Source organism: Tachysurus vachellii, chromosome 4, assembly GCF_030014155.1.
Source record: "Tachysurus vachellii isolate PV-2020 chromosome 4, HZAU_Pvac_v1, whole genome shotgun sequence".
Classification (NCBI taxonomy): Eukaryota; Metazoa; Chordata; class Actinopteri; order Siluriformes; family Bagridae; genus Tachysurus; species Tachysurus vachellii.
The window spans coordinates 9673403-9700312 of record NC_083463.1 but is presented as its reverse complement, the minus strand read 5'-3'; the positions used below and the strand labels follow the sequence as shown (position 1 = coordinate 9700312).

The 26910-nt window shown below is 39.0% G+C and overlaps 1 protein-coding gene across 1 annotated transcript in view; it reads right to left on the bottom strand.

Annotated features, from left to right (window-relative positions):
* pde4ba (phosphodiesterase 4B, cAMP-specific a) overlaps positions 1–26910 on the bottom strand; it is a 148544-nt gene that overhangs the window by 104847 nt on the left and 16787 nt on the right. Inside the window, exons 2-3 of the mRNA XM_060867612.1 lie at positions 22898–22978; positions 5640–5878 (exon numbers count right to left, since the gene is read on the bottom strand). Of these exons, the coding sequence (XP_060723595.1) occupies positions 5640–5878; positions 22898–22939 (281 nt within the window). The 5' untranslated portion in view covers positions 22940–22978. The remainder of the gene's footprint in view (positions 1–5639; positions 5879–22897; positions 22979–26910) is intronic.

Genomic DNA, 26910 nt, shown 5'->3' with positions numbered 1-26910 from the left:
TTCTCTGTCTGCACTCTGTAAACACGACCTCCCTTCTCCAACCCCTTTCTACCGCCTTCTCTGTCTAAGAGGAGTCATCTGACTCTTGTTAGATGTTGCTATTCCAACTCCTCTATACTTCACTCATGCTGCTTTCTTTTTATTTCCCCTTGTAGATCTCCCCGCTTTTCTCACTTTACCCAAAGTACACACACGCCTCTCTGTTTCTCCATTCAGCTCCAGGAACCTCCACAATAAATCATGCAGAAGGGAGCTGAGAGCATCGCTTCAGCCGTCATCAATTGCTCTGTTTCTTGCTCATTCTCCTTTACGTGTGCTCGCTACACACTCCCACTCCCTAACTGCAAAAAAATTGCTCAGCACACACAGAGAGAGAGAGAGAGCGAGAGAGAGAGAGAGAGAGAAAGAGAGAGAAAACAGAGAAAGAAAAACACTAGGAAAAGCACTCCAAGGAGGCACACCTAAGTCCGTAGCCTCAGGCAATATCTTCATTGAGAATAAACAGCATAACTGGACAGATGAAAAAAAGACACACAGATAGTGACGATAGAAGCTCCGCCCCAATGCTGGCTGATTGGTCTGCTACAGCGGGTGCCTCGATGTAGAAGCAAAGTGAGGCTGCTTTATTCTGATGATGGCTTTTGGCCTTTCACAGCTCAGCGCTTTTCAGGATGGCAACAAGGAGAGAAAAAAAAATTCTGAAGCAATTCAAACCTTGGATTAGCTGTGTGGGAAAGATAAGCACCCAAACGTAGGCACGAAATTGTTCCCTGGTGATTTACGGCTTTAGGAATTTTGAATGTGCCGGCTTGATTCGGTAATTATGAATGAGGGAGAAGCACTGCAGAAGGCAAAAAGAAAACTCCAGCAGCATTTGAGTGAGCTCGGAACACAGCACGCTGCCATTCAGACCGAGATGACTCATTTCGTTTGGAATTAGAAACAAGGTGAAAAACAGAAGCTAGACTTCAGGCCAAAGACAGATTCTGTTCGCCTTGAAACAGGCATAAACAAACCACAAACGCATGAATCAATCGTGTAATTAACGTGCAAGACACAACTAAGACATGGCAAATCGACTGGGTCACTACGGCATGAGGGTAAATATCCGAGGAATCGACGTCCCTGTAAATGTCACCATGGTGCTCTAAAGACACTAAAAGATCTAACGCTGGCTGCTGGATCCAGAGCCACTATCTCAGGTTTTACAGCAGTATTCTGGAGACAAAATGCACACCGTTCTGCCTTCAGCAAGAAATCAACCTGTCAGCCGCCGTCACCCTAATCCTCACCATGGAGACCGTGAAGAAGAAAGGAAGGGGGGGGTGGAGAGATTGGAACATGACGGCAAAGAAAAACAAAGTGTACAAGACATGAATGTTGAGCTAAAATGAACTTAAATGTCAAATTCATGAATTGCAAATGAACATTTAATCATCAGCCTCATGCTTAAATTTGACACAATGCTCGATGAGTCCCAGTGATGGAACCCAATCCTTTGTTACACAACAGGATCTTCGTGCTTCGCACACTTTCATTTAGGATCTTATTTTGCATAATATGGTGAAAAAATGATCTAATTTTCAGGATAATTAGTTGTATATTGCCTGCAGATTAACTATGTCTTCTTCTTTTCATGAATCTGTATGATTAGTTATCCCAAAGAATTCAAAATGTTTTATTTACATGAAAAATAAACAATGTTAAGCAGTCAGAATTGTGTAGCCAATCAGGGGCTTGATTTTTATGGATATTTTTACCAAATCGTTTGATTGCACATAAAGAACAAACTGAAAACATTTATCTTTGTAGAACATCTTTAATAATGTTCAGCTCTACAGAGATGGGATGTGGTAGCCTAGTGGTGAAGGTGTTAGCCAATTGATCAGAAGGTCATGAGTTTGAATCCGAGGTCCACCAAGCTGCCACTGCCGGGGCCTTAAACCTTGATTGCTCATTTGTATCAATTGAAATAGAAAATGTAAGTCACTCTGGATAAGGGTATCTGCTTGGCTGCTTGGATGGTTTTCAACATCCAAAAAAGTCTGTATTTGTATTTCAGTTTTAGAACTACATTTATAATAATATAATAGTGTCTATATGATGTCTGTGGTTTTAGCACTGTTTTGTTAACACTGTTAAAAGAAATGAAAATGAAAAGTTAACATGGAACTATAATTCCAAACCAGCGTCTGATCAATCATTTGTGTATTTCAGAATTTAACAGCACTGTAATCAGAAAAACTTGCGTATTTCTATTTAAAGACGACTTCAAGATTCTAACGTCATGACGTCATTCTTTACATTGCATTTTTTGTCTTGCCTTGTGTGTCAAAAAAAACTCTAATATTATAACATCATATTTTCCCCAGACATGCTAATATGCTTGAATGATAAGCGCTTATTGTTCAGAAGCAATAGATCCTAAAGATCCTAAAGAACCTAAAGAATTGAAGCAACACTATTTAGAGTATGTGATGATAAGCTTCCAAATAAGCTTCATGTTGCAAGCTAGAAGTGTGTGCCTTGTTTGGTGGGTAATGTTGCAGACTAGGATGCGATCCGTGGCAACCTGGACCTTCACATTCAGAATTGATGCAGTCGTGACTTTTCAGAGAAGCTGTCCTGGGCCCTGAGTGGGGGAGATTTAAAGGGGACCTTACATTATTGAAAGGGTGAGATAAAACTCTCTTGCTCACAGCTAAGGTAAGAAAAAAAAATCTAATCTACTCAACAGAGTCTATCTACCACCTTTCCATTCATAAACAACGGAAATGCTGAGAATGATAGAGAGGATGGATGGATACAATGAAGGTGTGAGGAAGAGCAACATGAGATGACAAGAACAAGAAGCAACATGTCACTCAATATCACACCTGAAAAGTACAGACGTTTTCACTTCAACATTCCATTTCAGTATCTACAGAAACATCTATCTATTGCATCTGTAGTGTATGTGTAATTACCACTGACCTGAACTTTGAGTAAATGGTGTAAAGCCTCTACTTAATCCTAAAAGACATTATGTTGTTAACTTAACATTTATCTTTGTAGAACATCCTCAATAATGCTTTCCTCAAAGGTAATCTGAATAATTTGTCCTTGCAGAGATGGCAATACATTTAGAGTAAGGAAAAATATATTGGTTACACAGTACACAAGCACACCATTTTAAAGATAATACAAGCTGCAAGCTGAAACAGTGAATAGTAAAGAAAACATTTATAGCCCTAATATCAGCTCTATAATGTAATAGACACCTCCAGCGTCGGTTTTAAATCATTCGACCTCGTTTTTTTCTACTTCATCTGTACTGAGAATGGCACAAAAATCCAATTTTATCACATTATTTAAAATGGACCATTGGTGTGAAGGCAGATAAACACATTGTGAACTCAGATATTGCTTTTTTCAAAAGGGAAGACTTTGAAATCATGTGTTATCAATATATAAACTTGAAGACACTCATTTACTGGCTAATTGACAATGCTTTTCACTTTATTATTCTACAGTGGGACAAATGGGTAATAATACATAGGAGCAAATTTGGTAAATCTTTCTCTCCTGCCTAAGACCCGTATTACTATAGTAACAGTTGTATTTATAGTTTTGTGTTATATACGTACTCACCGATTTTAAGCTTGCAGAAATCAACAACTGACCTATAACTATAAATAAGTATGTTTTACATCATCTCTTACACAAACCCTGAAACAATGTGGTAACTGTACATATACAGCACATGGAAAACATAATGATTTAATACTACAGTATTACAGTAATCTTTTACATGTTAATCCTGGTTCAGTTTGCTGTAGAAAGCTGACCCAGTCAAAGCTTTTTAACAATCATGTGTCACTAGTACTGACTACTGTCCTCTAGTGCTGCCACTTAGTTCCTTTGTGACTTTAATCTTGTTTTAAGTTCATGAAATATATGGAATTGAAAGGCTAAAGTGAGGTTCAGGTCAGGTGAACAGTCACAAATGTCATAGTAGCCATAGCAGTGTCACTAATGTCACCACTCTTTCCATTCACTTGGCTTAGGCTGAGCAGTTAAGATACAAAACAACCATCTACTCCCCATTCATCTGTCTATTCATCCAGCATCCTTTCATTTCTACTCTTTATATTTATCCATCCAGCCAATGCATTATAAATTTATCCAGTACACAGCATTTATTTACATTTCTATTTCTGCTATTTAACAGACACCTTTATCCAGAGTGACTTACATTTTATTTCAGTTTATACAACTAAGCAATGGAGGGTCTAACCATCCACTCACATGTCCACTCACTACACCACCATCCATCCATCCATCCATCCATCCATCCAAACATGTATCCTTCCATCTGCTCATACATCCATTTATTCACTATTAATCCACTATCCATCCACCCTTCTATCCGCTATCCACTCATCTCTACACTATAAATCCATCCAGCCACTGTCCTATGCAATTAATTAAAGTCTACAGAGCTGGAACAAGAAAATATAAGCTGTGGTCTATATTCTATACTGCAACTGTTAACCAATAGCTTGTTCACAAAATCCTGATTATGGCTTAAAAATAGCAGCTGTACTCCTTTAGTCTCATTGCTTATGGATGCTCTATAAATGTCCCCCCACAAACCACTTGGGGCAATAACCACAGTCAATCCCAGCTGCAACCCAGAACTAAAATAATTGTGCTACAAAAATTGTGTCTCTTTTGTTCCTGATGCATTAATGCGCAGCTTTGACAAGTGAAACCATTACAGAATGTAATACAGCAGGGCAGAGGACAAATATGTGGTGGTGGTGGTGGTGGTGGTGGTGTGTGTGTGTGTGTGTGTGTGGGGGGGGGGGGTGTCCATCTCTCAAACCATTAGCGCTCCAATTACAATGCATTTACAATAGATAGCAAATCATTACTTCACATGAATTACACTAATGCAAAAGAAATGCCCCGTGTCGCATTCACATTAGGTGATCCTTCACTGACCGCTGCATTCACTGTCACGTAACTGTAAAATCTCTTTTCCATCAAGGTGTAATCTCTTTTCCATCAAGCCGTATAACGCTTTTAATGGCATGTTTATGTGCACAAAGTGAACGCTGCCTCTTTATCACATTGTCTGTGAGAATGTGTGCTCAGTCAACACAGTTACTGTTCTGAGGAAAACGTATTACTAAACAAACAGGAAAAGACTCTAAACGACTCTACAGGTTATCCCAGTGCTGCCCTCTAAGGACAAAAAAAGGAATGTCTTTTCAAGGGGCAACAACAGAAATCACTGTAGAAAAGCTTTTAGATGAATGCTCTGTCTTAAGCATTTGGTGTGACTTCATACTAGTTTCCAGTAAATTAAACATAGTACAGAAAACCAGTACAGTGTAGCACAATTGTGAAAATGGGTTGTGATAAAATATTCACACTGGAGCCTTTAAAGGTCTGTGATGGTGCGATGACAGATCAGATCACATTACTCCTCAACCAAATAGCAATATACTGATGTTCTACAACTAAATTATGACAACACCTGCATGAAAGTAGATCCCTGAGGGTGACGCATTGCATATTTTGTTTCAGGTACATCAAATCCAGCTTCATTACAGAACTGAAAAAACTGACACGTGTTTTAAACAAAGCCTCACCATTCTGAGTCCACAGGCGTGATGTCGATGCGGGGCGGCCTGATGAAGGGTAACGTGGTCGGACGACAGATTATCTCCTCATCAGGGGTCCGTGACCTCTCTGTCTGTCGCCATGACAGCGGGGGCAGCTGCAGGTTTCCTGAGAAACGACGTCGCCCGCGGCGCAGGTCCACTCCGAGAGTACAAGCTGGAGATGTGAAGGACTCACTGAGAGTACAGTCTGGAGGGTCTTTACTGTCCTATAGAGACACACAGAGACACAAACACAGAGAGCGCATGCAAGTTACTTAGGATCCGTTTTTTTTTTAATAAATCAATTGCATGATTTTCACCTGTAATATTTGAGTGTTTACATAATAAAATACATAATTAGGTGTTTTATAAAAGCATTTCTCCTTTTTTCTACACTCAGCTTTTCCTGTTAGCATTCGCCACATCGAATCATCTGTTTCCACCTAACTCTTTCCTCGGCATCCTCTTCTCTCACACAGTTAACTTCATGTCCTCATTTAACACATCCATATATCTCCTCTTTGGCCTTCCTCTTGACCTCCCACCTGACAGCTCCATCTCCAACATCCTTCTACCAATATAACCATCTCCCTCCTCTGTACAGTACATGTCCAAACCATCTCAATCTAGTCTCTCTGTCCTTGTCCCCAAAACAGATAACCTGAGCTGTCTCTCTGATGTGCTCGTTTCTAATCCTGTCCATCCTCATCACTCCTAACGAGAACCTCAACATCCTCATATCTGCTACCTCCATCTCTGCCTTATGTCTTTTCCTCACTTCTACAGTCTCTAACCCATACAGCAGAGCTGCTCTCACTACTGTCTTTTACACCTTTAATTTGATTCTTGCTGGCACTCTTCTGTCAAACTCCCTCTTGTTCATACACATGTATTCTGTCTTACTACGACTGACTTTCATTCCTCTTCAGAGCAGACCTCCACCTTTCCAGGTGTTTCTCCACCTGCTCTCTACTCTCAGTACTACGGTGGCCGGGAAGTGCAAAACAAATTAACAAAACCGAAAACACATTAACAAAACCGAAAACACATTAACAAAACCCAAACCAAATTAACAAAACCCAAACCAAATTAACAAAACCCAAACCAAATTAACAAAACCCAAACCAAATTAACAAATCAGAAAACACATTAACAAATTCGAAAACACAACGACAAGTCAGACAACCCAGAAACGGTAGTGTATTGTTTTTGAATGGAAACTTACCGATCATTGGACAAGACACCTGTCACTCAAGATATACAGGTATGGAATCTTATGTGTAATGTGTAAAGTTCTCCGTTTAAATAAAGTTCTCCGTTCAAGAAAATAACAGAATTAATCCACAGTAATCCATTCCATTCATCCATTCCAACTTTTCCCTGTGGCAGACTGTTGAACTTCATGTATACTTTGAGTGACAGGTGTCTTGTCCAATCACAAACTATACCAACCGCTTCCGGGTTGTCTGAAATGTCGTTGTGTTTTCTGATTTGTTAATTTGTTTTCTGATTTGTTAATTTGTTTTCTGATTTGTTAATGTGTTTCATGCACCGATTCAGACAACCCGGAAGCGGTAGGTATAGTTTGTGAATGGAAACTTACCGATCATTGGACAAGACGACTGTCATTAAAGATATAAAGGTGAATGAAAGGTGTCTCGTCCGATGATGGTAAGTTTCCATTAACAAATTATACCAACCACTTCCAGGTTGTCTGACTTGTTAATGTGTTTTCGGTTTTGTTAATTTGGTTTGGGTTTTGTTAATTTGGTTTGGGTTTTGTTAATTTTCCCGGCCACCGTACAGTACAGATCACAATGTCATCCGCAGACATCATTGTCCACGGAAATGACTGTCTGACTTCATCTGTCAACCTGTCCATCACCATAGCACACATCCTTGATGTAGCCCCACCTCCACCTTGAACTCCTCTGTCTGACCTACAGCACAACTCACTGCTGTCATACTCCTCTCGTACATATCCTGAACTACTCTGACGTACTTCTCTTCCACTCCTGACATCCTCCTACACTACCAAAGCTCCTCTCTCGGCACCCTGTCATACGCTTTCTTTAAATCCACAGAGACGCAGTGCAGCTCCTTCTGACCATCTCTGTACTTCTCCATTAACATTCTCAAAGCAAAAATTCCATCAGTCGTGCTCTTTCTGGGCATGAAGCCATACTGCTGCTCACAAATATCCACTTGCTTTCTTAGCCTAGCTTCCACTACTCTTTCACGTAGTTTCATTGTGTGGCTCATTAACTTTATACCTCTGTATTTGCTACAACTCTGCACATCACCCTTGTTCTTAAAGCTCGGCACTAGATCACTTCTCCTCCATTCCTCATGGCATCTTCTCACTCTCTGTAATACTCTTAAACAATCTAGATAGAAACTCCACTGCTGTCTCTCCTAGACACTTCCATACCTCCACATTTGTTTCATCTGGACCAACAGCCTTTCCACTCTTGATTCACCTCAGAGCTTTCCTCACCTACTCCTTTCTAATCTTTGCTATTTCCAGCTCTACATATTCACCTCTTCCTCCCGTCTTTCCCTTTCATTTTCCTCATTCATCAGTTCCTCAGAATACTCCTCCCATTTTCTCTGCACACTCTCCTCACCTTTTAGCATCTTTCGATCTCTATTCTTGATCACCCTTATCTGTTGCACATCGTTCTCATCTCTGTCTCTCTGTCTCACTAGTTCTTCTCGCCTTCCCTCGTGTTAAACCTGGCATACAACTCATCATATGCCTTTGCCATGTTCCTCATCACTCTGCACTTCAATTCCTTGTAAATCCTCTTTTATTCTGTCCTTTCTATGTCCCCTTTCTTTAGCTAGCCTCTTACTCTAAATGCTGTCATGTACTTCCTCGTTCCATCACCATGTTTCCTTATCTTCTTTTCTCCTTCCAGATGACACACCTAGCATCCTCCTACCTGTCTCCCTGGTCACTTCTGCTGTAGTTTCCCAGTCATCTGGAAGCTCTTCCTGACCAACCAAAGCCTGTCTCCGCTTCTGTCTGAATTCCTCACAACATTCTTCCTTTTTCAACTTCCATCATTTGGTCTTATTTTCTATCTTTCTTCTCCTCTTTTTTTCAGTCACTAATCTCTCTCATATTGCCTTGTCTACATAGAATTTAGTCTACAGTACCTGCATACTCCTACCTCCACTCTTATATGTAACTTTATGTTCCTCTGTCTTCTGTAAATAAGTGTTAACTACAACCGTTTTCATCTGCTTAGCAAAGTCCACCACCATCTGTCCTTCTAGGTTCCTTTCCTTAACACCAAACATGCCCATCACCTCCTCATCACCTCTGTTCCCCTCACCAACATGCCTGTTAAAGTCTGCTCCAATCACTATTCTCTCCCATCTGGGAATAAACTCTCTATCACCTCATCTAACTCACTCCAGAATCTCTCCTTCTCTTCTAACTCACAGCCTACATGTGGAGCGTAACCATTGACGACATTCAACATCACCGCTTCAATTTCTAACTTCAAACTGATTCCCCTGTCTGACACACTCTTTCTACCTCTAAAACCTAAATCGTCCTTTTATAGGCAAGATCATTGAAAAGGTTATTTTCAATCAGCTGAACAAATTCTTAAACTCAAATGGCTATCTGGACAATTTTCAATCTGGTTTCCGCCAGCATCACAGCACAGAGACAGTGCTCATAAAGATAATAAATGATATTCGCTTAAACTCTGATTCAGGTAAAATATCAGTGCTGGTGCTACTAGATCTTAGTGCTGCCTTTGACACGGTAGACCACACCATACTCTTACATAGACTGTAAAACTGGGTAGGGGTTTCTGGGATGGTCCTCAAATGGTTTAAATCATACCTAAAAGGGAGAGGTTACTATGTGAACATAGGTAACCATAAATCTGAGTGGACATCCATGACATGTGGAGTCCCACAGGGCTCAATTCTTGCACCGCTTCTCTTTAATTTGTATATGCTCCCAATTGTATACCGGTCTGTTGTGGTGAAGAAACTCTATTTACCAGTCGATCTACGTTCCTACCCTCACCTATGGTCATGAGCTTTGGGTCATGACCGAAAGGACAAGATCCCGGATACAGGCGGCCGAAATGAGTTTCCTCCGCAGGGTGGCTGGGCGCTCCCTTAGAGATAGGGTGAGGAGCTCGGTCACTCGGGAGGAGCTCAGAGTAGAGCCGCTGCTCCTCCACATCGAGAGGAGTCAGCTAAGGTGGCTCGGGCATCTGTTCCGGATGCCTCCTGGACGCCTCCCTGGGGAGGTGTTCCGGGCATGTCCAACCGGGAGGAGGCCCCGGGGAAGACCTAGGACACTAGGACGCTGGAGGGACTATGTCTCTCGGCTGGCCTGGGAACGCCTCGGTATTCCCCCGGAGGAGCTGGAGGAAGTGTCTGGGGAGAGGGAAGTCTGGGTGTCCCTGCTCAGACTGCTGCCCCCGCGACCCGGCCCCGGATAAGCGGTAGAAGATGGATGGATGGATGGATGGATGCTCCCAATTGGTCAAATAATGAAAAATTGCTTACCACAGCTATGCAGATGACACCCAGATATACTTAGCCCTGTCCCCTAATGACTACAGCCCCATTGACTCTCTATGTAAATGCATTGATGAAATTAACAGTTGGATGCGTCAAAACTTCCTCCAGTTAAACAAAGACAAATCCAAAGTCATTGTATTCGGAAATAAAGATGAAACTCTTTTTAACGGTTTACATGCACCTTGACTCTAGGGGTCTAAAGACACAAAATGAAGTCAGAAATCTTGGTGTAATTTTAGAGTCTGACCTTAATTTCAGTAGTCATGTGAAAGCGATAAGCAAATCAGCTTACTACCATCTCAGAAATATAGCCAGAATTAGATGTTTTGTCTCAAGACAGGACTTAGAGAAACTTGTTCATGCTTTCATCACCAGCAGAGTGGATTGCAATGGACTCCTTACTGGGATCCCCAAAAAGACCATTAGACAGCTGCAGCTCATACAGAACGCTGCTGCCAGAATTCTGACCAGAACCAAAAAATCTGAGCACATCACTCCAGTCCTCAGGTCCTTACACTGGCTTCCAGTTACATTTAGAATAGATTTTAAAGTATTGTTACTCGTTTATAAATCACTTCATTGCTTAGGACCGAAATACATGACAGATATGCTAATTGAATATAAACCAAGCAGACTACTCAGATCATTAGGATCAGGTCAGTTAGAGATACCAAGGGTTCACTCAAAACAAGGTGCGTCAGCATTTACTGTAGTTATTACGCCACCTATAACTGGAATCAGCTTCCAGAAGAGATCAGATGTGCTTCAACAGTAGACACTTTTAAATCAAGATTAAAAACACATCTGTTTAACTCTGCATTTACTAAATGAGCACTGTGCTGCTTCACACTGACTGCACTTTTTATCCAAATTACTTTTACTCCTGTTTTATTCTTCTGAACATATTTTAAACTGTTTTTATTGAAATCACATTTATTTTTTTTAATTGTTCTTTTTTTATTATGATTTTATCGTGTGTCTCTTATTTTTACATATTTTTTTTTCTCTCTTATAAACTGTTTTCTAATTTCTATGTAAAGCACTTTGAATGACCTCTGTGTATGAAATGTGCTATACAAATAAACTTGCCTTGCCTTGCCTTGCCTAAAACATTCCACACAAACTCATCCTTCAGGATCACTTCTTCCCCATTTCTCTTCCTATCCACACCATAATAAAACAGTTTGTATCCCCTAACAATACTACATGCTTTGCTCCCCTTCCACCTGGTCTCCTGCACACGCAATATATCCACCTTTATTCTCTCCATTATGTTTCACCAGCTCTCTACCTTTCCCCGTCATTGTACCAAGGTTAAGATTCCCTATTCTCGTACCTATACACCTGCATTTCCTCCTCTCTCTCTGTCTACGAACCCTTCTTCCTCCTCCCCTTCCTCGTTCAACAGTAGTCCAATTTCCGCCAGCACCCTGTAGGTCAACAGTGCCGGTTCCGGTCGTTGTTAACCTCAACTGATCCGGTATGGAATTCCCACTGACGATTCGCATGTTTAAACTTGGCACGTTTTACACCGGATGCCCTTTCTGACACAACACACTCTATTTATCCAGGCTTGGTACCGGCACAGACGTCACTGGCTTGCAAACGATGTGGCTAGATTCCAAAATATTTCTATTTTATTATTTAACTAATAGTTTTTTATATCACAATATTTAGGGATGTTCGTTTAAATAATTTCATGACACTTGTAACTTGACTTGAATAATACTAATGTTAAGTAAGCTTTAATTGGACATTTTTAACATTTAGTCTGTGCCTATTTAATAAAAAATAACAATAATTTGTCTTAAAGATGAGAGAAGCTTCCCTTTGCCTTATAATTCTGTGCCTCCATAAATCTTATTTTTGTTTCAAGGTAGTACCTATAATAAGATATTTATAAGCATACTATGTGTCAAATAAATTATGGAGATGAGCTGAGTAAAAAGGTTTCGCAGAGATGTTTAATATTCTCAGTATTTTGGATAAAAGGTAACATATCCAGCTGACCGGATTTAAATTTCATTCATTTCTACCAGAATTTGAATCAGTCATTGAGAATATTGACTTATATAATTTTAATATCCTGCTTGGCTGCTTTACAGAATCTACTGGATCCTAAACCTTGTGTGGTATCTAACACTTGCAATGGTTTACTCTAACAGGTGATAAGCTAAACTTTGAGAAATTCAGCTAATGTTCCAGGTCCAGTAAGCAATATTATCTCGTCTATCGTTTAACAGAGAACTAAATGCAGCAATATACATTTTACATGCTGCACTAATAGGTCTGAGACCAAAATGAAAATCTGTTATTTATATATATATATATATATATATATATATATATATATATATATATATATATATATATATATATATATATATATATATATATATACCTTTTCATTGAAAATTCACAAATGCACCACCACGTATCATCACTAGAGGGAGACACAAGTCTTCTAATTTTCTTTGAAGGACCAGAAAAAATCACAAAGCCCTGGAAAGGCTGGTTGCCAATACTGAAATATTTTCCAAATTTTTGCAATAGTCCCAATAGTGAAGAATAATACGTAACGGAATTCTGCTCCATATCATTTGCACTTTAATTCTGAAAAGCTAATAATCTGATGTATTCATGTATATTAATACAAATAATAAAAATGGTGTTCTTTCCTGACATGTCACAACAAACCCATAGAACAATACTACATGCTACTGCACTGCAATACTCACGAGTTCACTAATAAACTTTAGGTCAAATTCACCATGACAAACAGACAGACAGACAGATAGATAGAAGTTTAAAGTCAGCGGCGTAGAGCGGCTCTATGGAAAACTGAAATGTAATGTAAATAAATATGTTTTTACACACCAGGGTTCAAATGTCTTGTCTTTTTACATTGTGCTTTAATTAATTGCATTTAAGATTTTTTGAACTCTTTAAATTGTCGAAAAATAGGTTCTGTTTTGTGGAATGAGGGTATTTCAGTCAACACAAGGTGGTAAATTTGGTGCCAAAGATATAACTTCTAACAGATAAAGACTAGATACTGACTAAGAGTCTTAAAGCACCATTGAGTACTTTAAGTCTCATGAGGAATACAAGCCTGAGGCACGCAAGGCTGAAGCACGCAAAGCTGAGGTGCACAAGGCTGGTGAAGAACCTGGACAACACACCTGATGACACAACTGGTTCGCACTATTTGGGACCATCATAAGCACAAAGGTCACTTGCAACTAAGTGACCATTATATTTTATTATATTATATTCTATTATATTCTCACAAATCTGTATCCACTTGCCCTTACTGAGTGAAAAGCTTCCTCTGTGCTCATTGTTCCTCACGGTCCTGCCTCCTACAGGTGATGAAAGAAAATGGACGCTACAAGGGATTCAGCTTCGTGAACAGTTGCTTCACACCTCGTCTCAGGATGCCATGAATGCCATGAACCAGATGAATGGCAGGACGTGGGGCAGGAAGCAAGTGTATGTGGGACTGGCTCAACAGAGAGAAGAACGCCAGGCTCACCTTCAGAGGGTGTTCGGCCAGCAGTTTAACACCATACAGCCTCCATGCTACAAGGAGAACACCCCAGCTGTTCAGACGTCTCAATCAGAGGACATTGTCCAAATTTTGAGGCAGCTGCTTCAAAGGACACTGTCCAAGCCTTCAAAACAGCCTAAGTTGCCTAAGAAGACACAGTCAAAACCATCAAGACAACTGCCACAGAAGACATTGTTTGGGCTGTCGAGACAGCTGCCACAGAAGACACTATCAAAGCTGCCGAGACAGGTACTTCAGAGGACTCTTTGGGGTCCTCATGACCACTGCCACAGAAGACACCATTGAAGCTATTAAAATAGCTGCATCAGAAAACATTGTTTAAGCCTTCAAAACAGCTGCTGCAGAGAAAAGCGCTGAAGCTACCGAGACCGTTGCCTAATAGGAGACCATCAAATCCATCGAGACAACTGCCACAGAAGAAATGTACACTTCAGGTCCGGGCTATAACTAAAGCCATAGACGCAGATGAAGTGCCTTCTATACCTGTGGCATCTGTGGACACCAGACAAACACACAGTTCTGCTTTGTAAATGAGACAGCTTTTATCAGCACACTTTGCTGTCTGAATGTTGCACAGGGGAAAATCCTCTCAGGAATCCTGCCAGGTTAGCTCATCTGAGCTAGCTTTAGAATTAAAGAATATAAAAATACATGAACATGAATTGAAATCCACAACAAAACACTGTCATGTTAGCTTATTTTAGCTAGCACTCTAGCTTTGACATAGCTTTAGCATGAACATTATTAACATTTAAAACCAAGTCTTAAAATTACTCTCAGGTTAGGTCTGTGTAGCTAGCCGACTAGTAGTTGAAGCGAAGATTGTAAAAATATATGAATATGACTTAAAAGACATTCAGAAATCCTGCTGGGTTACCTTGCATTAGCTAACTAGATGCAATCATAATCCTCTCAGTAAACCTGCCAGGTTAGCTAATGGTAGTTACTGTATACTCAAGTCAAGTCAAGAAGCTTTTATTGTCGTTTCATCTACAGAATATATAGCTGCCGAAGTACATAGTGAAATAAAATAACATTTCTCCAGGCCCTGGTGCTAAATAAAATGAAATAAAGCTACATAAAACAACACAGAGCTAGGGACTTAAAGTAAGTTGTCCTAGCCACCTAAAGTGCATCGTGTTCAAACTTGTAAAAGACAAAAGACAGTGCAGATAGACAATACAAAACACCAAAGGACAGATACACAAAATAGCAAAGACCAGTATACATTTAGTAATTGAGCATTTGTGCAAAGTAAGAGGATAATAACACTAAAGTAAATGTGCAAAAAATAGCTGGCTAGCTTTAGTAGTAAAGAATCTAAATATATATGAATATGACCTACAATCCACACAGTCATTCTATCAGGTCAGCTCGTATTAGCTAACTAGTTAGTTTTATCAGTGCTTCATATTAACATTTCCTCTCAGGAAACTGTCAGGTTAGCTCATATTAGCTAACTGGCTAGTTTTAGCAGTGAATATTATTAACATTTCTTAATCAAGTCAAGTCAAGAAGCTTTTATTGTCATTTCAACCAAATATAGCTGTTGCAGTACACAGTGAAATGAGACAACGTTTCTCCAGGATCATGGTGATACATAAAACAAAGACAGGGCTAAGGACTTGTAAGTAGTCTTAGCCACATAAAGTGCAACTGTGCAACCTGGTGCAAACAGTGCCGGACAAGACAGACAAGACAGTGCAGGACAAAAGACAGTGCAGACAAAAAGTTACAAGACAATACAAAAAGTACAAAAAATACAATTCACAAAAGACAATAAACAGTAAACAGAAACAGTGCCGACCGACCAGTGTAAATATTGTATGTGAATATTGAATGTTCAAACAATATTTCGTGCAGTAACATCAGAATAAATTTTCTTAGCAGCAGTTTCTTAGCAGCAGGTCCTTGGGATAATATATAGAATTGTGCAAAAGACAGCAAATGACTGAAATATTGTATAGTATGTGCAAAACGGCTGAAATGTTGGAAAGTTTGTGCAAAACAGCAAAAAGTGTGCAAAACAGCATGTAAACAGTTTGATGGATTGTAAGCAGCAAGTAAACAGTTTGATGTGTCAGTGTGTGTGTTTTGTGTGGGTCTGTGCAGTCCATACAGATGATGTGTGTGTATGTTGTGCTCAGTACAGTTCAGTTCAGTTATTGAGAAGTCTGATGGCTTGTGGGAAGAAACTATTACACAGTCTGGTCGTGAGGGCCCGAATGCTTCGGTACCTTTTTCCAGATGGCAGGAGGGTGAAGAGTGTGTGTGAGGGGTGTGTGGGGTCATCCACAGTGCTGTTGGCTTTGCGGATGCAGCGTGTGGTTTAGGTCCATGATAGAGGGAAGAGAGACCCCAGTGATCTTGTCCGCTGTCCTCACTATCCGCTGCAGGGTCTTGCGATCCGAGATCGTACAGTTCCCAAACCAGACAGTGATGCAGCTCCTCAGGATGCTCTCAATGGTCCCTCTGTAGAACATGGTCAGGATGGGGGGAGGGAGACGTGCCTTTCTCAGCCTTCGTAGGAAGTAGAGACGCTGCTGGGCTTTCTTGGTGATGGCGCTGGTGTTGAGGTTCTCTGCTAGATGAACACCAAGAAATTTGGTGCTCTTGACATCTCTACAGATGATCCATCGATGTTCAGCGGAGAGTGGTCGCGCTGTGCTCTCCTGAAGTCCACAACCATCTCTTTAGTTTTATCCACATTCAGAGAAAGGTTGTTGGCTCTATACCAGGCAGTTAGTTGTTGCACCTCCTCCCTGTATGCTGACTCGTCGCTCTTGTTGATGAAACCCAATACGGTCGTAATAGGAATAAGTAATAGGAAACTTGTCAGGTTAGCTCATATTAGCTAACTAATTAGTTTTAGCAGTTAATATTATTAACATTTCCTCTCAGGAAACCTGTCAGTTTAGCTCATTGAGGGTAGCTGACTAGCTTAAGAAATGAAGAATATATGTGAATATAACTTCAAATCCACAGAAATATGCTATCAGGTTAGTTTATATTAGCTAGCTTGCTTAAAATGAACATTTTCAAGAAGTCTTAAGCAAGTCTTACTTGTCATAGTAGCTAACTAGTTAGTTTGAACATAGGATATCATTATCATTTAAAGACCTTGGAAGGTTAATATACTATCTAACAATTCTGTGATTTCCAAAAGGTACAATTTTTTTTGTTAGAAATGAAAAAAAAAACATGATTAATGAGTCAAGCTAGAAAAGATAACTCTGTATCCTGATGTTCCTGAGCTGATATTAGTGGACAATCTTGTGACGGTAATTTATGCTCTAAAATGTCTCTCTCAATATCTACAATGTCATCATGCCCCTGTTGATTTAAAAGAACTGCACAATGATTGGCAGGAGTGGCCGCCAATCAAATGAGAAAGTGAGAATATGATAGAAAAGATATTGTATATTCAGTGTTCTGTAAACAATATTAATTCACATATATCAACTTTATATTTCCAAGGTTTCAATTTCAAAGAAGAAATAATATTCTTGGCAATGAAGCTTAAAAAAATGTATATGTATGTGTATAAATTTATGCATACGATTTAAATGACTTCTCAGAAATCTTGTCAGGTTAGCTCAGCTAGATGAATAATTAAATCTGTGAGGGAAAAAATGTTTCTATATTAATATCAAAGATTTCAATCATTCTATATGAAGACAAATATCCATACTCTTAAGGTAGGTCCCCTCAGAGCTGTTCTCATTTTCATATCTGTGACTGAGGAGTCATTTACTGCAGTATACAATAGAAAATGCAGAACTACCTTCTACTCTTTTACCGCAGCCTTTAACACCCTTTAAAACTAAAGGTCACAAGTCCTTTTTTCATTCTCTCTGATAAAAATGAGAATGCACATAATGCTGATCTCTGTACGCTCACATTTGCTATGAAAAATTACAGGAGAACCAAAAGGATAAATGTGAACGTTAAGCCCCACAGATGACAAAGAAACGAGCTGCAGTTTGCATGTAACAATGAACAAAATGTTGCTGAGTGACATGAATGCTTATCTACATAAAAACACCTGACATACAACATACACTCCTGCAGCACATCCAGAGCTGGAGAGATGCTCCAGTCATGAATGCACCCACCTACACATTCCCACTTTGCACCTCATCGCTGGAGTCAAGAGCAACATTATAACTCTAACAGACGGTCTACAAAATATCCTTGTAATAGCAGACATTATGGACATTAAAACCATTCAGTGACCATGTTTAGACCTTGATTTCTCTACTTTTTTGTGTAAGTGGAATAGACTGCTGAAGCAGATCAAACTGATGTCACGTTGCATTAGGTGCACCTCAAAGGACTGTATAAAAGAGCTTGAATAGAGATGACGATTGTCCTTAAGCAAAAGAAGTGATTAAATGACTCATGCGCATGTGCTACAGTAGGCTCTAAAGAGCTTTCAATATTTCACAGTTTGTTCTGTCCTCTCCAAAAAAACACACAAAAGAGAAGCCCACGAGTACACTCTGCCTGGGTTGTTTTTCTGTCACTTATAGTGATAGCAGAACTGAGTAACCTAGAGTACTCAAGCATATGTGAGGCACAAAATACAAGTTATAAAGCATGATATAATAGGATTATTACCAGACTTGTATCTTCTAAGTCTTGCTGCTGTAATTATAGCTAGGCACATTCTAGGACTTTTTTACAAACTGCTAATACTGAAGCCAAATTTGAATTTGCCTTTGAGTATAATTCATGACTTTGTTATATTTAATTGGATTTTTTTTTTGTACCCTTGCAAATGATCACCGTCGGAGATGTCAAAGTAACACACTTCATTTGAATGCAGTGCCTCCGCTAGCGCTGGAAGCTTTTAAATCATCTGCAGCATGTCTTGGTTGTGAACTCGCACTGCATGAGGTTCCCTTCTGTTCGCAGCATCATATACACCCTCTCATCAGACTGTGTCACAATTACAGTGTTGTATCCCCAGATGAACCCACAGAGCGAGAGAGAGAGAGAGAGAGAGAGAGAGAGAGAGAGAGAGAGAGAGAGAGAGAGAGAGAGAGAGAGAGAGAGAGAGAGAGAGAAACATAGAGCAAGAGAGCGAGAAATGGCTGAGTAATCCATTGAAAATGTCCAGGTCTCTCCCTGCTTGTGAACACAGAGGTGACCTTCTAAAGGAAACTGGTCTCTGGAGAAATGTGCGCTCAGCTCAGCTCACTGCCAGAACACACACACACACCTAAAAAGTGTGACCTTTTTTGTCATCAAACTAATGTTGCTCATGAAGCACAGACTTTTCTCCTTGCAGCTAAAACCACATTAGTCACAGCCGATCAATGCAACACAATTTTAATCATTCCTCAGTGTGACTCTTTGTGCTGATCAATAAAAAGCAAAAAGCAAGCTGAACTTATTATGCAATGAGGAACTGAAGTAACGAAGATCCAACTACAACACTGATTAGTTTAACACCTAAAGTAGTTGTGTTCCGTACAGTTTAGACGACAGTGTGGTACATTTGCCTGTTGTCAAGTAAAAAGCAGTTACAAAACTACACACAAGAATAATATGTTGGCTTGGGTATCTGCAACTAAACTGGCATTAAAGCACAATTAGAGCACATTACACTGTCTTAAACTGCTGCTGTGCTTGGGGTTTTACTGTATGTGTAGACACTCGATCATGTAGACTTTGTGCAGACATTGTCTTTGACCTTAGTACAGGTTATGCAGCTAACATAAACCATCAGCCAAGGAGAGAAGACGAGATGTCAGAGAAGAAATTCCTGAGACAGAGGCAGAAAAGTAAACATCTGTGCAGAACAGAACAGAGCAGAGGTTAAAGCAGGTTCTCTACAAACTAACATACATAGTTACTGAGCTAGATATTTGTAAAAAGAAACACTGCTTTCATGTAGTTTTTATTTACATATTCACCCACTTATGCTACCTGCACACACTGCTAATTTATGGCTGCAAGTTGCTAGTCGCTGTACTATAAAGTCATCAGTAGGCGTTCCTGCAGCAGGTTGGCATAGTAACAACATTTTGAGCGGGTGGCATAACCAGCAATCCTGATCCGTTTTCTTGCCGTCAAAATAAAACATACTGAAGGGAGATTTAGCGTTTGTATATAATTTTCAGCAGTATATATATATATACATACATATATGTAAGTATATATATATATATATATATATATATATATATATATATATATATATATATATATATATATATATACACATATACATATGCATCATATCATTAGAGATAAAGAAGAAGCAGTGTGTCGTCTTTGCTGTACTGTCTTCACTCTCACTGACAGTCACTGCACCAAGTCAATTCAAATTCGCAAATGTGAACACATTCGCGTGCATCGCCGGACACGCCCACATCTAGACAGCAGCGATTGGTGTCAGTCATATATGAATGGTCTCTGGATGAATCAGCATCTTTTGGTTTCTATTGAAAATGGTGGATGACAATCAGCAAATGGACAGACTACCGTCTTCATTGAGTGTGGCCACAGCTGTGCAGTGTGGACAGGAATAAATTCACAAGGTCATCCAAATGATAGAGGGCTTTATTAAAACTGGCGCATGGCTGATGGAATGTAGGGAGCAACATATCAGACATGTAGAGAGTGTAGATTAGTCAATGAAGAACTGAGGATTGTTGATGATCTGACACCAACATTCATTCTGTGGGAACTGAAACACTGGCTCTGTGTGTCGCATTTGGCTTAAGCAAAGTTCTCTGGTCACTTGATTACTTTTACACTAAGTGCTATACTTTCATGCTGGTGCAAGAGTTATACACTCCCTGACAAAAGTCTTGTCGCCAATCCAAGTTGTAGGAACAATAATAATAACAAAAGTCTTGTCACTTAACAGAAATAATGTACAGTACAGAACATAAAGTCATGGTGCAGTGGAAAAAGAACTTGTTGTTCCTACAAACTTGGATAGGCAACAAGACTTGTTTTAAGCATATACAGTGTATGGCTTTTTCGCATGAGAATGTGCCCATATTGATTGAATTTTAACTACTAATACCTTTCTAACAGTATTTTAGTCTGACAGACACTACAAAGCAGATAAGTAAGTCACTGTGGATAAGAGCATCTGCCAAATGATGGAAATGGAAGTGTGGATGTGGCATTTCATGTGTCAGTGAGGTGGGCTTTTAAATGCATTTACACTACAATTCATACAGGAAAACCTTTTAAAAAGGCCTTCTTTTTTAACCCAGTCCTTCAATTTAATTTTGACATTTGAATTAATCACTGATGCTTTTTTCACAGAATTACAATTAAGCTCTGCAGGTGATGTTTAATCCCCATACGCAAGATTCCATTAGCAGCAGGATGGAAACTTCTGACCAGTTCAACAAAATAATAACTAAATACTTTAATACACTTATCCAGAGCGACTTACATTTGGGCTTCTAACTCACAACCTTCCAATTCGTAGTCCAACAACTTAACCAGTAGGCTGCCACATCACCATACTTTAGCTCAAGTTATAAGTATACGTATACAATCCAAATGTTAAGGAATAAAACACTTTGGGACACAATGTCATATAAATATTATCAAAAACAGGGTGGTGCAATCTGACTCTATTATTACCACCCCAATTTTTAATGCTTCTTACACTTTTTGTTGCCAAAAATTCAGTTGTTACATATTAATGTATGGCACATCATACTATTACTCAGTGATACTTAGTGTTAATGTTGTGGAACATCCTCAAAAACAAGTTTGTTTCTGTTATCATTTACGTTATAACATCCATAAACAGTCGTTCCCTCATCAGCCTCTTTTTAGTTGCTCTTGATAATCACACAAAAAAAGTCATGTCATGGCCATAACATTGGTCACAAAAAACACTTACTGTCTAGTACCACAGCAGGCTCAAGATTTCATTAGAACCAATAATTACTTACTAGAAAGTGAGAAAAATGAGAAAACCACTTCTACGGAATCAGAACACGTTGTTATTTTTTTTTATTAAGGTGCTCAGTGTTCTTGAACCGACAACTGTAAAGACGGACGGTACGTTACCATGGCAACCTGCCAACGACATGCCCTAAACGGAAAATCTTTCAGATATGTCTAAGCAGAGTAACCTGGAATAATGGAAACTTGTAATGTAACATGTCTACTGATAGATCTCATATCCTTCAGCCTCTTACCTTTTACACTATGTTGTGTGAGATTACAGAACAGAGAACAGGGTGAGGAAGTCACTGAGACATAGGTCAAATATATAATAGAAGGTTTCTGTTCATGTGGGCAATGTTATGCTTGATTGACACACAAACACACACACACACACACAGTTAAGTGTATTTGCACCATATTCAGACAATTTCAGATGTTGCTTCAATAATCCTAATTTCCTATTTGTATTCACAAAATAGTTTTTCCGGATGATAGGCAGTGTCTCTCTTTAATCTCATGTCTCTTCTGATGTCTTTATAAAAAAATAACTAAGTTTCTAATGTTTTCACAGCCTGAAACCTGAACTTTAGTGTGTTGTATTGTTACATAAATCTGTCAGACAGTGGTGCAGGATTTAATACCTCCTTGCTCAAGCTGATATTACAAAAGAAAAATCTTGAATTCAAGGTCAGAATCGAATGTAACAGAAACATTAAAAAAAAGGTTTGGAATAAACTCTAATGACGAACACAAATCTCTATAGCCAATGTCCAAGTAGTGTTTTTGTCTGTAGTTATGCCTGAGGTCTCAATATCCGTATTAGCTCGTCATTATGAACTCTTAATTTGTTCATGAAAAGCTTATAATTACTGTATGTAAAAGCTGTGAGATATCATATACATTATTGTAAGTGTTACCAGATTTCTAATCTCATATTATTTCAGTACCAGGACTCTCTCCACTGTCCAATACTGACGTCTGACTGCAGACTCTGATTGAAAGCGTGATAAAGACACGACAGAGAGATAAACCAAGTGGATCACATCATTCCTGCTCAGTACAGATTCTCTTTATCCAGCTTGCCCTGTCAGGTAGATACAAATCTGGGAACAGCTTCTCCTAGTCTCTTTTCTCCCCCATATATTCAGGATTACTTTGTTCTTTTGATAAAGCATGTCTTACTCACCTCACAAGGCGACACACTCAACACACTCCTGCTCTTCCTCATCTTATGTGGAGTCTTCCTCGACCAGCTACTCCGACACACCTGGGAAAAATCGTCACAGCGTTATGTTAACAAGCTGTCTAAGGCTGAGAGAGCATGTCATCTTCTGAAAAGCAGCTTCAGCAGTCATTTCGTTCACAGCAGTTATAGTATAATCATCAGAATCAATGCGATCTGAGCTCAGACACTCCGTGGTGTAAAATTAACAGGAAATTACATAACTGAGATTATAACAGTAATGACACTTTGAATGGTCTTGATTTGCTCAGTATGTTTAGATTACGCTCTTGGTAATATCCATGGTGAGTAATATCCTTCTCTCACAAATCAAGCTCTTTTACAGCATAATACGTTTTACTGTTCATTGCCTCACATCACCTCCATGAGTTTTTCACTGTGTGTTATAAAACAATGTAGGATTAATGGTTGCATTTGTAAGTGATCAGGCAACACACAGCTAATTCTACAACTTCTTATTTCTGTGCCTCTGTCTGAGTGAAACAATCGATAAGAGCAAACCCTGTGGTGGCTCTGAACTGCTGCAAGCTGGGCTTGTTCACTAAATTATAGATGCTGCCCAAATAAAAGACCATCTGGCTACTTCAATATAATGTTCAAAGTTACAACAAGCAAACTTCTCCTTTAAAATGTGGCAGATGAAGTAATATAAAATTGCTAGTAATATATAATGGGACCAATGGAATGTCAGATGGGAGGATGAAATCAAGACTAATGCTAGTAAATACATCTGAGATCTAAAGGAAAAGTAATAATAGAAATAAAAAAAGTAAAAATAGAATTAAAAAGAAAAGTAATAATAGAATTCCAAATCTGCGTTCAAATGACAGTACACTTTTTTAAGCCTTCGTATTTTTGATATGATATTAAAATTATTACAGCCTTACAGATTATATATTCTTTAAGAAATGACAGCTTTATCAATTTACAGACGTTAAGTAGTCAGAGTCTTATTCTTATTGCTTATTCGTGTCATTTTTCAATCAGCCAATACAGATTAAGAGCTTGAATGGAAAAAAGATATATGATCTCAGTGACTCCTAAGACTCTCACTCTCTAGATTCTAGTGAATAAATAGGAAAAAATGTTTTATTGATGAGAGAGATCAGAAATGATGGCCGGACTAGGTGAAGCTGGCAGGATGACTATGGAAACTCAAATAAGCACTATTTCTAACCATAGTGATCAGAAAAGCATCACTTGCACAGCACACAGCACACATTCAAATTAAATCTTCAGGCTTCAGGTGAACGGCACCTGACTGGATGGTATTGTTTGTTTTGTTTTGTTTTAACACCAGCATTTTGCTGATTATTCAGACCAGCTCATCTAGCGCCAACAAACCCTTGACCTGTATCTGCCTGATTTTATGCACTGAGCTTCTGACAAAAAAATAATAAAAGTACTTAAAAGAGCTTCTCATTTCCAGTTTCCACATGCCTAGAAATCTGCCAGGGATGGTGAAGGACATGTATCGTGTAAAAGCCAGCACTTGCCTTGATCCAATTTAAGCCACTGAATTTGAGTGATAAACAGCCTGCTGTGGGACACAAGGCATGGCAGCACTCTATATAATTTAACTTCAGTCATAAATCCTTAAAGACAGAATTCCAAATGGCCACCTGAAAGCTAACAGATCTTTGGTGATGTTTCTGAAAGCATCACAATTCTATGCACAGACATTTCCCAAAACTTTTATCTACACAATGTCAAGCAATTACATTAAAGTCACGACATCAAAAGAAAGATTTACAGTAATTGGATTTTGGTGTGATATTTATAATTTATTGTCTCTCTCATGTACAGTACTGTACATTAAATCTATAATGAAATATAGGCACACTTCTATTTCATCTAGATTGGAAAAAACTCCACACATACAGAAAGCAAAGCTCATCAGGCTCACTGAATTTTATCAGGACAAGCTCACAATTATCGGTTGTTAGGGAGCTTTTAGAAGAGACTTGGACTTTGTAGATAGCTCTAAAATGGGCCTTAATTAGCAAAGCAGCTCCACATCATTAAAGTATCATCATGTTTTACAGTTTGAAAGATTTGGTTGTTATACTGTTTTATGTGGGTTGTTTTTTGTATTCAACCTTATGGTGGAATACAAAAAAAAGTGGAGTTGTAATGATGGATTGGATTATTTCCTGTCTGTGCACCAGGGGGCATTCTAGCAGGGATTAGGGCCTTTTTACACCTGGTCACTTCATGTGTTTTCTCTGATCCGATAGCTATCTGATTTATTAAAACTGTTCCATTTACATTAGGCCACATAAATGCGTCTTGGCGAATCGGATATCAATCCGATCTTTCTACTCCCGCCCAAAACGAAAATATACTTTACCTCATTTCCGGGGTAATTGAAATGGAACACGCTTTGGTGTATGCGGTTTTCAGAATGCAATCAAAAAGAAAACGAAAAATCTTTTTACGAAGGTTATGCTACAAAAAACAGCATTTACTGTTTGTGCTCCAACCCTGCGTGTCGTCCATGTTATTTGTTTCTGGCATGATGCACGATTCGTGAGTCACTTGTGAGTGACGTACTTCCGTTTGAGAGGAGTATAGCGCTGACGTATGTGGCTTGAACAACCACATTCATTTACACCTGTCCAGTTTCATCTGAAATGCGTCCCAGACCACCTCCTGAAGTGGTTTGAACGATCAGATTTATATCCATCTCGCAAACGTTTCGGAGGGCATTTAGACCTGGTCTTTTTACGATTGGAATAGCTATCTGATCACAGAAAATGCATGAAGTGACCAGATGTAAAAAGCCCCTTAGTTTACGTTTTGATCTAATCCTCAATCCGTTCTGACTCTGCACACCTGTTCCTTGTGTTTCACTGATTGCCCTCCCTATATATTCCTGCTGTCTTGCGCTGTCTCCTGGTCTCTGTTTTCTGTTTCAGTTGCCTAGTTCTTTTCTTTAGAGTTTTCCATGTGTTTGTAGTTTTGTTGATTTTCTTGATAAACCCCCTTTTTTCATGTTATCCCTGCATTTGGGTCTGATTCTGGTAATGTTCTAGTAACTTGGCAGGTTAGGATTAAATTTAATTAAGTTTTATTTGTCTAGTGTTTTTACAGCTATTGTCACAAAGCAGCTTTACAGAAATATTTTATATATATATATATAAAATATCACCCTCAAACATGTGTGCTTATAAATAATTTCCCTACTTTATCAATGTACTGTGTAGTCAAAAAACTATGTAACCAAAAATGTCATTCTGGTTTTAACAAAGTTTTCTGTGTTGTTCAACTGTTCAACTGTCAACTGTTCAACTGTTCACTGATGGAGGCAAATGCACTAATAAAGCTATCACAGCAATTGAAGCATTTAGCAATCGTAGCCCAAGTGTTCGTATCAGTTGCAGTTCCTAGCAGTATCCTCCATAGTAATCTTATTGTTTTTTTAGAGACAATATAAGATCATCCCCCCACAGAGCCATCCTTACCATCCAACATTTGTTTTACTCCATGCTGTTGACATTTTGTTTGTTTTGCGGTTTTTTATTCAAAGAGTGTGCATTTCTTCCCATTTTTAATATGGACCTGATTGTGCACTAATGGAGGTTCTGTGAAAATCTAACTTTGAATAAGCTCCATCATTTCTTTTCCCTCCGATGTCCTCTGAAATCGCATTGGATCAGACCTGCATATTGAGTTCTGTTGTAAAGAACAGTTAACAAATCCTGGGTGTAAATAGCATCTATATTTACAATGACTTTACAGCACATATAATTCTCCCTCACATGAATAGTCCAACATAATTGCTTAGTTTGTTCCCAAAATAATGAATTTGTGTTGAATAAGTTTTGCTATAAGCTGCAGATGGAATTTGATTAAATACTGTATCTGATTACTTGCTAGATAATTAGGTCATTAGATAAGGATAATTATGTAGTAGCAAATTCTTCAACAATTCTTGGTCGAAGTAGACAATCAAA